This window comes from Pieris brassicae, chromosome 10 (assembly GCF_905147105.1).
Source record: "Pieris brassicae chromosome 10, ilPieBrab1.1, whole genome shotgun sequence".
Classification (NCBI taxonomy): domain Eukaryota; kingdom Metazoa; phylum Arthropoda; class Insecta; order Lepidoptera; family Pieridae; genus Pieris; species Pieris brassicae.
The window spans coordinates 6,191,715-6,208,873 of record NC_059674.1 but is presented as its reverse complement, the minus strand read 5'-3'; the positions used below and the strand labels follow the sequence as shown (position 1 = coordinate 6,208,873).

The following is a 17,159-nucleotide window of genomic DNA, read 5'->3' as shown; positions in this document are numbered from 1 at the left end:
ATAATTGCGATCAAATCAGTTTGGGTTACGGTCTCTAACGAATACTAAGGTCCTAAGGCCAAAATGATTCCTACTTTAGTGCTCTTCGTTTTAAGCGTAAGTTATTTTATATTTATTAATTTATCTTGTAATATTTATAAACGTGAAATGATATATATTTTTTTAATCTGTATATAATACTTAAAAATATAGTCAAAGTGTATAACAAAACAAGAACTGCATTACCGGTTATGTCCGTTACGAAATGTCAATTCAAAGAAGATCGCCATTTTTGTTTTGTTTTGTGGCACAGTATTTGGTCTATGCTCTATTGGCAATGTTACTTATTTGTGGTCGTGCTCTTTGCGCTTTTAACGCTATTAATACATAAGCTGATCACGAATATTTAAATATTCGTTCGTAAGCAATTATGTAAATATTCGTGATCAGCCTTTTGTCCTTACCAACCCAAAAAAAATATTTGTGACATCCATCTGTTCCTTATACACTTCAATCCCAATTGATCCCACGAGACAAAGTAATACTCGTGTATTAGAAATACTTTAAAAGTATCATTAAGAGCAGTGTTGACCTAGTGGTTTCAACGTGCTACCTCATTCCTGTGGTTACAGGTTCGATACCGGATGTGCACCAATGGACTTTATAGCGATGTACGCATGTAACACGCACTCGTACGGTGAAAGAAAAAATTGTGAGGAAACCGACATGCCTTGAACTAAAAAGCGACGGTGTGTGTCACGCACAGAAGCTTGATCATCTAAATGCCAATTAGAAATGATCACGGAACAGATAGAGAAATCTGAGGCCCAGTGTCATTATATTATTAGTTTCGTTAAATAAAAACAGAATTCTAGCGAATTTGTACGTAAAATTACACTTATTGTGTTAAAATAATTATGTTATATTTATGATACATAATTATGATCTCATTTCTCATTTTAGTACATAAGTACGTTCGATGTCATAAATTATTATAATTTATTATTGCTTAATATATAAAAACTGAAAGTAAAGAAAACACCAAAAACGACACCTTGGTGCCTGGAGGTCTACGCCACAGTACAAATTTAAAATTCCTTATAAACTAGAATTAAAAAGAGTTAAAAATAAACGATAACATAACAACAAACAGAGACAAAAAAAGTGCGTGCGTACAAAGTACACATGTGAGAAGTGAAACTTCTTTGTAAATTAATTATTACTAAGGTAAAAGCCCCAATAGATGATCATGTACCGGTATATGATCACTCAGTTTATTTTATATCTATATTCACACTGTTTACACACTGTATACGTGCTAATGATAATATAAATAAATAAAAAAATCAGCGTTTACTGCACAAGACGTTATGCGACAGAATTGCCATCTAAAAATCTAATATGTAACTACGAAATGAATACTTATATATACTATTTTTCTCGATTACTCTTACTCTCTCTCTCTCTCTCTCAATCTATCTCACTATAGCTTTCTCCCACCTCTCGCTCGATGGCACTGTGCGTGGTGCGACGTTTACTCTCTCTCTCTCGATCTCTCTCATTTGCTTGCTCCCAACTCTCGCTCCATGGCTATTTGCTTCATGCTACGATCGCCCTTTCTCACTCCCTCTAAATCGGTCTCAATCGCTCTCTCCCTTTTCTTCCACAAAAAATCTTAGTGATGCTAATATTATTATTATTTCGTTACATCCGTAAAAACTATTTTTAATATGTTATACATAATATTACTTCTAGTTGCCTAAAAATTCCTTTGAAGGATATTGGTTTTCGGGTGTTAGAATTATATAAAATAGATAAGTTTAATTGTATATGTATATTGCTTGTTTTGACGAATTAATTTAATTTGTTTTAAAGTATTCGGGCTGATGCATTTATCTGTTTCCCTGTTTTATCTGGTCTGTGCCTTCCAAATCAATACTAATTGTTTTCCATTTCATGGATAATCCAAACGCATGCATTACCTCTAAGCAACACCCGTACCATAAAATGGTTTTTCACTGGCCCCATGGCCCCACACATTTTGGGACATTGTTGATATTTTGTTACTGGAAATTGACCGTTGCATAATCATAATCCATATGAAATATAGGAATTCTTTGTTAATATGACAAGCTGATTAACCTTTTTGTCTTTACTGTGAAAAATATATAGTTTTTCTAGGAATCAAACCTAGCAATGTTGTACTTCGATGCATAGTATTATGCTGAATAATTTTACGATTGTTATTGTTATTTATTTCAGATAGCAGAGATGCACGCTCATACTGCTCCTAGAGGTAAATAAATTTTAATCTTGTTTTTAATTAGTTTTTACCAGAGTTAGGAAACAAATTGACAATATAATTATTTAAATTAAATAATCATTTATTTCAATATACCAGTCATGTCAATTATCCGCCTCAGTGATCAACGATCAGTGATATTTTAAATATTTTAATTTATTTGATATACTTGAAGTATCAGACATTAACCCATAAGTAATGTCATAGGCAACTTAAATAATTTTTACAATGACAATTTGTTAATATTCAAGTAAAAATCACATTCACAAATATATAGAGCTTTTGGACAATTAAATGTTTTAAAAGTATATATAATTCTAAATATGTAATATAAAATGCTTGGACAACAATCGTCTATCGCTGAGTGCTTTCTACAATATTCATTAGGCCTTAGTAAAAGTCGAGCGCCTTAGCGCGAACTTCGAATGTAAGAGAATAGTTTAACTTATTCAGGGAATCATCCTCAAACAAATATACACTACCGTTTAGCAGACCCTTGATGAGGGAGATGCGCATCAGATATTACTTCATCATCACGATGAGACGTGTCAGACGTGTAGTCTGTATGAATATAATACTAATAATTAAGCCTCCTTTACTCTTTGAAACATGAATCCATATTCAGAAAAGATACACTAAAATGTTATGCAAAATAGTTATAGTTTTTTCAAGGACTGTCTCTACCTTAAGCATTTTTCTCCCAATCTTCCCCACCAACTTCTTCAAGCTCGTCAGCCCAAGAAGGCGACCGATAGTAATAACAAATAGCTATTTGCCAGAACATTGATAGTCGTCGTGTTAACATAAATTTTCCGATTTTAAATGTTATCAGGAGTTTTAAGCCTGTAAAAAAATATTGTGTATCGTATTAGCGAATTCAGTTACGTGTTTCTTTTTTCAGGTGCACCAATTCTTCAGAATTATTATAATCCACCACCGGACGTACCTCCAACTTCACACCCTCCTTCAGCAGCACCAGCTGACGCACCATTTGCATACCAAGGGTATCCACCCAACACACAACACAGTGGAAACATAGCTGGATGGACTTCAGGATCTGGCCCAGGATTAGGATCTGGCACAAACACTGGGGGAAATACAGGAGGAACTAGCTCTGGCTCTAGTTCAAGGTCACGCTCAGGCTCACGCTCATGCTCAGGCTCAGGATCATGTACAGGCACAGGAGCATGCTTAGGCGCAGGATCTTGCTCAGGGGTAGACTCAGGCAAAGGCCCACGATCATGCTCAGGCCCAGGATCATGCTCAGGCTCAGGATCAGGCTCAGGGTCAGGATCATGCTTAGGCACAGGATCATGCTCAGGCAAAGATTCAGGCAAAGGCCCAGGATCATGCTCAAGCCCAGGATCATGCTCAGGATCAGGATCAGGCTCAGGCTCAGCATCATGCTCAGGCTCAGCATCATGCTCAGGCGCAGGATCAGGCTCAGGCGCAGAATCATGCTCAGGATCAGAATCATGCTCAGGCGCAGGATCAGGCTCAGTTAAAGGATCATGCTCAGTCGCAGGATCTTGCTCAGGATCAGGCTAAGGCTCATTCTCAGGAACCAGCACAAGAGGAACTAACTTTGGATTAGATAGACTACATTTTATAAGATTTCTATCTATAGATAGAAATAGATATAAGGCTTTCAAATTCCAGATATCGAACCAGTCATCCTCGGAATCGTACCTTACCCGCAATCAAAGGGCAAACTGAGAGGATTTGCTTCAGTAACTACTTACAGATGCCAGCAGTCATTCGCAATCAATTTAGATTTTACTAAACCGACATTTATAAGTAAGCAAGCATTTTAAAAATCAATCTATGTATTGAATCAAAAATATTAATAAATCAAATTGTGTTGTTTTTAATTTACTACACTTGGTTTAACCCAATTCACTTATTTGTTGGCATTGCTTTCACACAGATGCACTACGTTTTCCCGTAAATTAAGAGTTACCACGAATCGACACATAAAGATTTATTGATTTTTTGAATTATTCAAATGCAAAATAGACCCAACAATAACCTAGTATATTGCAACAATACTTACGTACATATACTGGTCAATATACTCTTCCTAAATTTTCTATTTTATTTTGAGTTAATATATTATACATGATTATGAAATATTTATATTAGTGGACGCTTAGCGGACCCATGAAACTCCATGAAAATTTTACAAAATATATTGACCAATTATTTACTGTTTAACTAGATGACCCGGTGAACTTCGTATCACCTACATATATTTGTGTCGATACTTAATTTAATTACAATTGATAACTTATCGCATATTGAACTTTTATTTGTTTTTACTGTCTCAAAATCCGTATAAAAGCTCGACATAATTGCGATCAGTTCAGTTTGGGTTACGGTCTCGAACGAATACTAAGGTCCTAAGGCCAAAATGATTCCTAATTTCGTGCTCTTCGTTTTAAGCGTAAGTTATTTTATATTTATTATTTCATCTCGTAATATTTAAATTACGACACGTGAAACGATATTTTTATAATATACTAGCTGACCCGGCAAACGTTGTTTTGCCATGTAAATAATTTCTAAAGAATTTCTAGTGTAGAAAAAACAACTTAATTATTGGAAGTGTGTAAGGATGTGGTATATGATTGACAGGCATGAAGGGCTGTGAACTATGAGAGAAAATATAAATAACAAAAAACCAAAATGTATTTTTTAATTTATTTTAAGTAATAATTATTCATATTATTAATTCATTATATAATGGTAATAAACTTGTTGGTTTATCCACTCGAGAGCACGCAACGTCCGTGTGAAAAACATGGTGTTTTCAACAATTTTCAAAGGAGAACTAACACACAAATAGACATTGTTTGGCCTTGGGATTAATAGTCATTGCAAATTCCAATCTAATCGGAAATTAAATATGCTTATATTGAATTCGCACATCTGTAGGTATAATAGGTATTAATAGATTTTCACATCGAAAGTTGCCATTTAAAATTGTGGCTTCAATTGTGTTTTTCACTATTTTTTTAATGACTAATCGCGTACTGGACAACGGCAGACTTTTCAATCACCGATATCTAAGAGTTGTTTTGAGAATGTTTCTGCGGGTGGATTTTGAAGCATTTGAACGCGCATATTTACTTTCAGCTGTACTTTTTCAACATAACGCCACAATGGCGATGATTTTAAGCATACGTTGATTTCATCAGCATATCTTGAACGTGGAATGACGGAAAGTGTTTGTCTGAAGTCACAGGAAAGGACTAACAGAGTGCCATAAAATAGTTGTTTTTAATATCTTTCAATGTCCTCAAGCAAGACTCAAACGAATGTTTGTGTGCCAATAAAGTTGCCGCATGACCGATGATGCAACGGCCAATGCGATGCAATTAGCGAAAAAAGGCATGTCTTGCCAGTTCCCCCTGGTGCATCTAAAAAGAAGAACCCATCAGGTGCTGCTGAAACTGCGAGCATAATCTGGTCGTAAATGGTTCTTTGTTCCTCATTCATTAGTGGGACATTGCGAGTAACAATCGCCGCCATTTCATTTCTACAGTGTTGTACTGCAGTTCACGATTCATTTCATTGTTAATTAAATCTAGGTATTTGGCGAATTCATCCCGTAATGACTGAGTGGTAAATTGGCAATGATAATGCAAAGATCCTCAATAGCAATCAATGCTTCATTGTACATATCGTCGCTGAATGTTAACGCAAGATCGTTACACCATGTACGATGTTCATGCAAAATATAATCAGTCATTAAATCCTTGTGCTTATCTCACAATATCTCTGCTCGGGCTGGCAAACGTGTAGTCAACACTATACCGAATAGTAGACGAATTTGTATTGCTGTACAGTTCAATGCTGCTTCAGCAATTGTCATTTTCATCTTCAAGCAATCCGAGTGCAAGGCATGCATCTTTACGTTGGATACTGATGCCCATTCACTTTACGTATGTCTTGAAATGACAATGGGCCAGTAACATTAACCAACAATAGACGAAGATAAAAGCACTCAGTCTATCTTGGATTCCCTGTAAATACTCGCCCCATGGCGTTTGATCTGAATAAATTCGGACATGCATCAACTGGTGAGCCTTGCTTGCGGGGTATCCATTGTGGTACTTGTGAATAGATTAATGTACGTGCAAAGGCACCAAATCATCCACACGATTACACAATTCAAAAAATTCTGAGAGGTTTGGTTGATTCATAGGATGATCAATCGCTGTCTCGTTCGTGAAAAATACACGCTGACCTTTTTCAAGATGGACGGCTAACTGAACAACTGCTGGATCCCGTTCATGAATCGTAAAACCAAAGATACGCCAAGTAGCTTTGTTGGAGCTTATGTACCGACTAATTTGGTTCTGTGACCAATTTGGTACTGTGGACTTTATATCTGTGTGCGCATTTAACATGCACTCGTACGGTGAAAGAAAAAATTGCGAGGAAATCGACATGCCTTAGACCCAAAAAGCGATGGTTTGTGTCACGCACAGAAGCTTGATCATCTAAATGCCTATTAGAAATGATCACGGAACTGACAGAGAGATCTGAGGCCCATTGTCATTATATTATAAGTTTCCGTAAATAAAAATAGAATTCCAGCTAATTTGTGCGTAATTGCGAAATTACACTTATTGTGTTAAAACATTTATGTTCTATCATTATCTTATTAGTTATAATTATTTATTATTGCTTTATATATAAAAACTAAAAGTAAAGGAAATCAACTATTTAGAAATTGTAAGACGAATTCAACATACTTACTTGGAACAAGTTCTGGAGTCTAAAGGAAGTTTTAAAAGCAATATGCCAGTAACTCTTAAAACCCAAGCCATGTTAAGCTATCTCTCGCCATGTCTAACATACGCTTGCCAGACTTGGAAATATACAGAGAAGATCAAAAGAAAAATCGAAACTTGTCAAAGGGGCCTGGAATAGAGCATGCTTAACATTAGAAAAATTAATAAAATAAGACACTCAAAAATAAGAAGCGTTACTAAAGCTACTGATGCGCTAAACTACGCCCTAAAGCTTAAGTGGAGATGGGCAGGGTATGTAGCAAGACTCTCTGACGACCGATGGACCATAAGGGTGACCCGGTGGGGTGGCCCTATTGGGAAACGAAAAAGAGGAAGACCGCTCACGAGATGGGCGGACGACATTGCAAAAACGGCTGGCTAGAGCTGGATGCAACTCACCCAAAATCGAGATACCTGGAGTTCCTTGGAGGAGGCCTTCACCTGTGGAAGGGTTCTTGCAAAATAATTGGGAAATTAAAAAATAATAGGAAAAATAATTAGTATAATTTACTTTTCTTAAAAAATATATATGTAATAGTATGTGTGTACTTTGTGCGTGCGTACAAAGTACACATGTGAGAAGTGAAACTTCTTTGTAAATTAATTATTACTAAGGTATAAGCCCCAATAGATGATCATGTACCAGCTTATGATCACTCCATGTATTTGTATATCTATATTCACACTGTATTCGTGCTAATGATTTTATAAATAATTAAAAAGTCTGCGTTTACTGCACAAGATGTTATGCGACAGAATTGCCATCAAAAGTTCCAATATCTAACTTCTAAACGAATACATCAACCAATAGCGTGAATAGCTCTCTCAATCTTTCTCACTATAGCTCCCACCGCTCACTCCATTGCACTGTTCGTGATGAGACGTTCGCCCCTTCTCACTCTCTCTCTCAATCTTTCTCACTATAGCTCCCACCGCTCACTCCATTGCACTGTTCGTGATGAGACGTTCGCCCCTTCTCACTCTCTCTCTCAATCGGTCTCAATCGCTCTCTCCCTTTTCTTCGACAAAAACGCTGCACATCTTCGTGACGCTAATATTATTATTATTGCGTTTCATCCGTAAATGTATGGCAATCACGTCCCAAGTTGGCTAAAAAATACCTTTTAAGTATTTTGGTTTTCGGGTGTTAGAATTATATGAAATAGATAAGTTTAATTCTATATGTATATTGCTTGTTTTGACGAATTAATTTAATTTGTTTCAAAGTATTCGGGATGATTCCTTTATCTGTTTCCCTTTTTTATCTTTCAAATCAATACTTATTGTTTTCCTGGTAATAAAACAACACCCGTACCATAAAAATATTCTTTCACTGGCCCCATGGCCCCACACATTTTGGGACATTGTTGATATTTTGTTACTGGAAATTGACCGTTGCATAATCATAATCCATATGAAATATAGGAATTCTTTGTTAATATGACAAGCTGATTAACCTTTTTGTCTTTACTGTGAAAAATATATAGTTTTTCTAGGAATCAAACCTAGCAATGTTGTACTTCGATGCAATAGTATTATGCTGAAATTTTTTACGATTGTTATTTATTTCAGATAGCAGAGATGCATGCTTATGCTGCTCCTCAAGGTAATTAATATTTAATCTTGTTTTTAAATAGTTTTTACCAGAGTTAGGAAACAAATTGACAATATAATTATTTAAATTAAATAATTTATTTATTTCAATGTACCAGGCATGTCAATTGTCAATTATCCGCCTCAGTGATCAACGATCAGTGATATTTTAAATATTTTAATTTATTTGAAGTACTTACTTCTTACTTGAAGTACTTATATACTTGAAGTATCAGACATTAACCCATAAGTAATGTCATAGGCAACTTAAATAATTTTTACAATGACAATTTCTTAATATTCAAGTAAAAATCACATTTACAAATATATAGAGCTTTTGGACAATTAACTGTTTTAAAAGTATATATAATTCTAAATATGTAATATAAAATGCTTGGGCAACAATCGTCTATCGCTGAGTGCTTTGTACAATATTCATTAGGCCTTAGTAAAAGTCGAGACTTAGTGCGAACTTCGAATCCCGTATGTAAGAGAATACGCAATAGTTTAACTGTTCCAGGGAATCATCCTCAAACAAATATACACTACCGTTTAGCAGACCCTTGATGAGGGAGATGCGCATCAGATATTACTTCATCATCACGATGAGACGTGTCAGACGTGTAGTCTGTACGAATATAATAATAATAATTAAGCCTCCTTTATTTTTTGAAACATGAATCCATATTCAGAAAAGATACACTAAAAATGTATACAAAATAGTTATAGTTTTTTCAAGGTCTGTCTCTACCTTGAGCATTTTTCTCCCAATCTTACCCACTTCTTTAAGCTCATCAGCCCAAGAAGGCGACCGATAGTAATAACAAATAGCTATTTGCCAGAACATTGATAGTCGTCGTGTTAACATAAATTTTCCGATTTTAAACGTTATCAGGAGTTTGAAACCTACAAAAAATATTGTTTATCGTATAAGCTAGTTCAGTTACCTGTTGCTTTTTTCAGGTGCACCAATTCCTCAGAATTATTATAATCCACCACCAGACGTACCTCCAACTTCATACCCCCCTTCAGCAGCACCAGCTGACGCACCATTGGCATACCAAGGGTATCCACCCAACTTCTACCCCGGGAATACACCTCGAACTCCCCCGTTCTACTCTGGCTTCAAAAATCTCAACTACCCCGTTCATCCGATTCCTAACAATCCCGCCCCAATAGTCCCCTTATCTCAACCAGTACAACCTGTTCCAGTTCAAGTACCTATAACACAAAGTGTTCCAATAGCAAGCCCACTTCCACTCTTACCTCAGCCCACTGTACCAAATGTTCTAATACCAAAAAATACAGCTCAGACAACAACCTACACTAGCAATGCGTCCAGACGCATTCTTAAACGCAGAGCGCCTATAAATGGATCTAACAGTTATAGTTACATCTACATATCTGGCTATGGCTCCGCTTCAGCTAGTGGAAACAAGTTAGGAACAAACACTGGGGGAAATACAGGAGGAACTAGCTCTGGCTCTGGTTCAGGATCACGCCCTGAGCGCTCATGCTCAGGCTCAGGATCATGCACAGGCTCAGGATCATGCTTAGGCGCAGGATCTTGCTCAGGCGTAGACTCAGGCAAAGGGCCACGATCATGCTCAGGCCCAGGATCATGCTCAGGCTCAGGATCAGGTTTAGGCTCAGGATCATGCTTAGGCACAGCATCATGCTCAGGCATAGATGCAGGCAAAGGCCCAGGATCATGCTCAGGCCCAGGATCATGCTCAGGCGCAGGATCAAGCTCAGGCTCAGCATCATGCTCAGGCTCAGCATCATGCTCAGGCGCAGGATCAGGCTCAGGCGCAGAATCATGCTCAGGATCAGAATCATGCTCAGGCGCAGGATCAGGCTCAGTTAAAGGATCATGCTCAGTCGCAGGATCTTGCTCAGGATCAGGCTAAGGCTCATTCTCAGGAACCAGCACAAGAGGAACTAGCTTTGCATTAGATAGACTAAATTTTGTACGATTTCTATCTATAGATCCGTATAAGGCTTTCAAATTCCAGTTATTGAACCAGTCATCCCCGGAATCGTTCATTACCTGCCATCAAAGGGCAAACTGTGCATTTGCTTCAGTAACTACTTACAGATGCCAGCAGTCATTCGCAATCAATTTAGATTTTACTAAACCGACATTTATAAGTAAGCAAGCATTTTAAAAATCAATCTATGCATTGAACCAAAAATATTAATAAATCAATAGAGCAACTGTGTTGTTTTTATTTTAGGTACTACACTTGGTCATGTCACTTATTTGTTAGCATTGCTTTTACACAGATGCACTACGTTTTCCCGTAAATTATGAGTTACGTTAAAAACTAATTACAGTCAATTAAAGTAAATAGACAAATCATTGCTAAGAAAAAGCTGTAATTATCGTGATAATTACAAATTTTAACGATGAGTGTCAGAAGCTGTATCAAAATAAGAAATATTTACAACAATTTGGCTTTATCCCCATAGGTTTATTAACAGAAGAGGCTGCGGAACATCGGAACAATGATTTTAGACGGGTAAGCGAAAATCATTCAAAAAAATTTAACAAACAAGCCTTGAACCAAGATATTTTGAATAATTTATTATTGAGTTCTGATCCCTATCTAACCACGAATCAACATATTAATGAATTATTCAAATGTAAAACAGACCCAACAATAACCTAGTATACTGCAACCGCTAGAATGTCAGCCTTTGAGGACCTAGTGAGCGAGGTAAAATTTATGAGAGAGGAATTCTCAGGCCAGAAAATTTACGTGAATGACCATCTGACTTCTAAAAACAAAACTCTTTTAAATAAAGTAATAAAAAAAACGCAAAAAAGATGGACTGGAAGTTTGTTTGGGTCAACCAAGAAGCCAGAAGAAATCCTACATCTGCAATACTCGCGGTTAACTCGTACAATAATCTTCAAAAAATTACCAAAGGAAATTGACTGCTTAACTTATAAAGATAAATACTTACTATTTGTGTATGCTAATCTAACCATATTTATTTTAATAATCATAAAACCGAATCAGTTAAGCTTGAGAACCATTGTGCGTGTTGGAACTCCCGTCTGTTTGCAGCAGGTAAATACTTTCATACAATTAATAATCACTACTTCACTGCGTTGACCATAAGGTTGCTCTTTCGCTGTACGTGTTCATTAGTTGAATTTGTATTAAATAGCATATTGAGGGTACTTAACATCTATGACCTACTTATATTCTATTCGCATATTCTTACTTTTTTAATGTATACTTCTACAAAATTATTATAGGAATGGAAAGGCATAAACTACAAAAAAAATACCAAAATCATCTTAATAACAAATTACCTATCTTTAAGTGTCCGCTGAACTTAATACTACCTATGCAGAATTTCGTCTTGCTATATTTTGTCCACATTGCTCATAAAGCATATATATCTTGCTTTGTGGGTATTATATATTTTAGTGAACGTAGTTAATTTGCAATGTATTCACCAAATACTGAACATTTATTCACAATTGCTAGGATTCCAAGCGCTGCATTTACTTGAAGTAATTCGACTAATTTCAAGGTTTTCTCGCGAGAACATTCCATTTCAAAAAATTCAAAAAACATCGGGTTCATCCTGCGATTGATCAAGCAATTTGTAGTTGATATTAAATTATTTTTGTACATACTGCACAACTCAATTTGACAACTTGATTCTGTGTCCTGCGATTTTGGCTCCAGTTTATTGATTAGTTGCAAGTTTTGTTGTTTGTGAAGTTTGCCTACCACCGATTGTCATTGCACTGCGTACATGATAAAATCTTAAAATCGTTACAACCATCATTTCCAAACGATGTATGCTATTTAATACATACTGTAGTATGTACTGAGCCTGTACTCAGGCACCGGTATACATTTTTTAACGAAGGTAATGGAATATCTAGGGAGCAATATTCAAATGGATAGTGTTTACTAGCTTTTGATTTAACACCGGATTTATCGGATAACTCTAATGTTCTCTAGGAATCTCGTTCGCCATGGTAGTGTAACAACGGAAGTTCGAGAGCGCATTGACTGAAACAACTAACTATGTAGTTTGCGGAGAGTTTTCAAATATTGTAGAAATAGATAAGAACACAAATGTATGTTTAATTCTGTTGAAATGAATTAATTGGTACAAATATGAATAGATAGTAGGAAATGTAGTCAGTAAAAGAAAAAGGGAGTAAACGCGTAGTATTAAAGTACTAACACACTAGAAGTGCAAATCAGTATTCGTAGAATACATCCAGAGCAACGTATATCCTTCAAATCGATTGCCGATGTATGCTCTGGTGCCAGTACTTATCATATGGCTGGCTATTCATATAAACGTCGGAAGAGTTGGGGAATACTGGATTCATTTGGACGTAAACCTATTGAAGCAATAGAAGAATTTTTAAGGAGGAATTGTTGCATGTGGAGGTACAATAGCGTTATGGTTCAGGATTATCTATCGGCGGTGTGTGGTGAGTACTACTTGGTATATGTATACTAAAAGTTTAAAGGGATAAGATTAGAAGACTTCCTTAGAAATTTTACATGTGACTCAGTGAATAATGATACGCTGCTAGTAAATTTGTATATCTATATTTATGTTTTATATTTATTTATTAAAGCTTACCACATCATACATTGTACTCAATCTACTGCATATTTTACAAAATCTTTCATCTTAAATGTATGACGTAAACATGAGTGTTTCAAAAAAGACTTTAAAAATTAAAAAAATACAATTAAATCAAATACATAAAAACTTATATTAAAAAAAATCATCAGCAAAATAGCGAAGTAGGCTCGAGATAGGCTCCTAACAATGCTTTCTCTAAAACCAATCAGCCCACTACCAAATATATCCAGCTCCGGATAAGCACTATTCAATCCGTTAAAATCGCGAAGAATTCGAAAAAGAGCTGCTTGGACTCCTAGGTTCGTTTTTGTAGGAGGAATTTGGAAAATATTTTAGACCTAGGGAATGAGTAAGGGACGATAATTTTATTATCATGTAAGAGGTCACTGCTCTGATATGATTATATAGCAGTTTATATAAGAAGGTAACACCGGCTAAAGTTCTCCGATCATACAGTGATATCATATTACATTTTTTAGTCGCTAACTGTACGGGTGTCTATGTGAAAATCCTCTGCTCTAAAAAAGCCAAAGCTCAGTCAGTGTTGCGTAGTTCAATTAGACGGACTGCGCATCGGCATACACAACTAACTTAGCCTCGCATATTTTAGTTAGCTCACGTAGCTCATTTCGCATAGTTTCAGTCACAAAGGATATGAGGTTCGTTTGAATTGACCGTCCTCTCCTAAAACCATGTTGCTTGTCAATGAAACAGCCGTCAACACTTTTAGAGATTATGGGATACAGGACAGACTCAAAGAGCTTGGAAAAAACAAGATAGAATACAAATAGGACGGTAATATCTCCCTTTTTATACACAGGTACAACACGAGACCTTTTCCATTCTGAAGGAAAAACACCATCTTTAACAGATCTATTATAAATAATAGTTAGGGCCAAAGACACAGGACAAGTCTACATAGTTTTACAAAAATAGGGGGAATCGAGTCTGGCCCAGCTCCTTTATTAGTATCAAGTCCTTTTATTTTCATAGATATTTCATCATCACTAAAGCTCAAGGACATTAGGACATCAGCATTTCATGCAAGAGAGAAGCGATGAGTGACCACCTTTCTTATTTTTTTAAAAACTCCAAAAACATTTAAGGTTATTAGGAATGCTTGTCTCAATATTTCGCAATCATATCATAATCATCATAAAGTTCGTGACAACGTTGTCTGATAATGTGATACACTATTTCGTCTCGAGGAGTCGCATAGGCTAACATTCCAGTCGATGGTTTTCAGATCCCCTACACTAGACACATAGTCAGCTTTATAAAAATTTAATTTTGTGTTACCTCTCGTTCGCAAAAAAGATATTTCAGAATATTCAAGCTTATCAATAAGCTTGGATGATTCGCGTATATTTTACTTAACGATTTGGAGGGGGCTGATACATTAATACTAGACATATTACTTAATACTAAACCTAAAAAACGATCATCGCTATTACCTATACTGTTAAATTGCTTTAATAGACATAAAATCAATCAAGGCAAAGCAAAGTGTATTGTTATAATTACAAGGCGTCATAAAAACTTTACTATTGTTAGCGGTAGTTGATCTAGTTCTTAGGGTAGGAAATTAAACACTTCAATGATGAATTCACTATAATTTACTTCACTGATTTTACGTGAACTGTATAACTTCAAACTTGTACAAAGGAATAGCCCGTGCGCTTTTTTTTTTTTTTAATGGAATCTCGCTGTTGGCTGACTGAAGCACCTGTAGCCGGTGAATATAGGAGGGGGCACAATGTGCAAAGACTACGCTAGCGTATGTCATGCACGGTCGGATGCAGGCCTTGTACAGGGTGACCTTGTGTCTGAGAGACATGTGACTCCTTTTATTTAGGAGGAAATGAAGGCGAGAGAGGACAAAATAGGCCTTCTTGCGAACGGCGGCTATGTGCTTACGGAAAGACATGCCGCTATCGAGCGTGACTCCTAGATATTTAACGGACTTTTGCCATGGGATGGCTTGCCCGTATAGGGTTACCTCTGTCTTGAGGTGAAATTTATCCCTAGCGTTAGCACCGGGGTTGCCCCTGGCAAAGAGAACTGCTACGCTTTTCTCGGGATTTATTTGGAAGCCCCATTTCCGAAACCATTCGCCTAACGACGTGGTAGCGGTCTGGAGTCTGTCCACGATGACACCTCTATCTTTGTGGGTGGTATAGAGAGCGGTGTCATCGGCATAGAGGGCTAGCTCCACATTGGGAGCCCTAGGGATGTCGCCGGTATACAGCGTGAACAGAAGGGGCGAGAGGACCGAGCCCTGAGGGACTCCGGCCATGATGGGGCGAGGAGACGATAACGTTCCTTCTACGCGATAGCGCATTGAGCGGTCGGACAAGAAGTCGTGTACGATACGAACGAGTCTTAGTGGCACATTAAGGTGGTAGAGCTTGTAAACCAAGCCGTTGTGCCAGACCTTGTCGAAAGCTTTCGCTATGTCGAAGAAGAGCGCACCCGTGGCTCTCGGTTTCAGGGAGCTAATCAACCCGGAGAGGATGTGCTCCGTGATTCGATGGACTTGATGAACGCACGAGTGGGCCGGCCTGAAGCCAAACTGCTCATCGGGAATGAGCCCCTTATCTAGGGCAAAGTCTAGGAGGCGCTTTTTAAGTACCTTCTCGTGAAGCTTTCTAAGCGTATTGAGAAGGCTGATAGGGCGGTAACTGGTGGGGTTGTTACGGGGTTTGCCTGGTTTGTGAATACCAATGACAATGGCCTCTTTCCACTGCGCCGGGAAGGTGCAAATGGTGGTGAAAATGGACACTAGTAGGCATATCAGATGGGGCGGGAGGCACCGGAGGACCTTGTTCGAGATGGCGTCGAGACCTGGAGATTTACGAGGCAGTGAACTCTTTATTAGAGTTTTGACTTCAGCGCGATCGCTGAGTGAGCTACGTCGATACGTAGGAGGGAGCGGCTCGGGACGGGGAGGGGCAGTGCTACGATGCGTTCGACCTCGCGGTTCACGTGTTCGACGTGCGCCGGGTCGCTATGGTCGAGATACGCGGTGCACTGCTCCACTAGGTTGACGGCTAAGCACTCGGCTTTTTCATCGTCGTCGAATGCGTCAGGCAGATTTGGACGCTTGAGAGGGGCATGGACGCCACCATGTCGGTTTTTAGGGAACGCGCGAGAGACCAATAGGCCGTGTGCGAAGGTGACAATTCGCTGGTGAGACGGTCCCAGCGTTCGTTTCTAATTTCCCGCATGCGCTCTTTGACTCGGCGCTGCGAGGCGCGGAGTGCTCTGCGGTTTTCGTCGATCGGTGCTCTGGCGAAGGCGCGAGTCGCCGCGTTCTTCTAGGTCAATAGACGCCTCGCGTCCGGGGGAAGCTCCCAGCGTTGAACGAACTCATCTGGGACCTTCCGGGACGACTCGGCGACCTTGGTCTGAATGTGATTAGTGACCGAGGAGATCGCATCTAACGCGTGAGCGGACGAGACTAAATTGTCGGGGACATTTGGGAGGGCAGAGGTGTCGGCGGGCTTGAGGGCCTCGTCTAACTTCTGCCAGTCGACAATGGACTTGAACCTCTTCTCTCGAGTATTAGGAGGGCCGAATTCAAAGTGAACCGGGAAGTGATCCGAGTCTAACTCGTGTAAAGTCTCTACGCTTCGCGGCTGTAGCGCTACGTTACGTAGCACCACTACGTCTATGACGTCCGTTGAGAGAAGGCCGTTGCCTGTTATGCCACGGCGAGTCGGTTGTATGGGGGCAATGACGTTGAAATTGAGCACGTCTATAAGCCTATTGAGGGCTAACCCATTAGGGTTTTGTTTTGAACTATTCCAGTCCCCGCGTTTGCTATTGAGATCCCCGACTAATAAGACTAG

The 17,159-nt window shown here is 38.2% G+C and overlaps 2 protein-coding genes and 1 long non-coding RNA gene across 4 annotated transcripts in view; all 3 read left to right on the top strand.

Annotated features, from left to right (window-relative positions):
* LOC123715806 (cell wall protein IFF6-like) overlaps nucleotides 1-10,890 on the top strand; it is a 37,762-nt gene extending 26,872 nt beyond the window's left edge. The window contains exon 4 of one of the 2 annotated variants that reach the window (XM_045671123.1): nucleotides 10,630-10,890. Coding sequence is in view for 1 of the 2 variants with exons in the window: in XM_045671122.1 (XP_045527078.1) it covers nucleotides 3,336-3,829 (494 nt within the window). In the remaining variant the exon portion in view is untranslated. Of the gene's footprint in view, nucleotides 1-3,335; nucleotides 4,127-10,629 lie in introns of those variants that run through there. The other variant, XM_045671122.1, reaches the window with a different exon arrangement.
* LOC123715809 lies at nucleotides 6-3,329 on the top strand. The gene is made up of 3 exons (XR_006754480.1): nucleotides 6-96; nucleotides 2,242-2,275; nucleotides 3,183-3,329. It is a non-coding gene; the product is annotated as an uncharacterized LOC123715809 (long non-coding RNA).
* LOC123715075 (hyphally-regulated protein-like) lies at nucleotides 4,652-11,340 on the top strand. The gene is given in 4 exon segments (XM_045669893.1): nucleotides 4,652-4,724; nucleotides 8,653-8,686; nucleotides 9,637-10,643; nucleotides 11,329-11,340. Coding segments are annotated over 4 exon segments (1,086 nt in total). The 5' UTR covers nucleotides 4,652-4,691.
* Nucleotides 11,341-17,159: the final 5,819 nt, after the last annotated feature.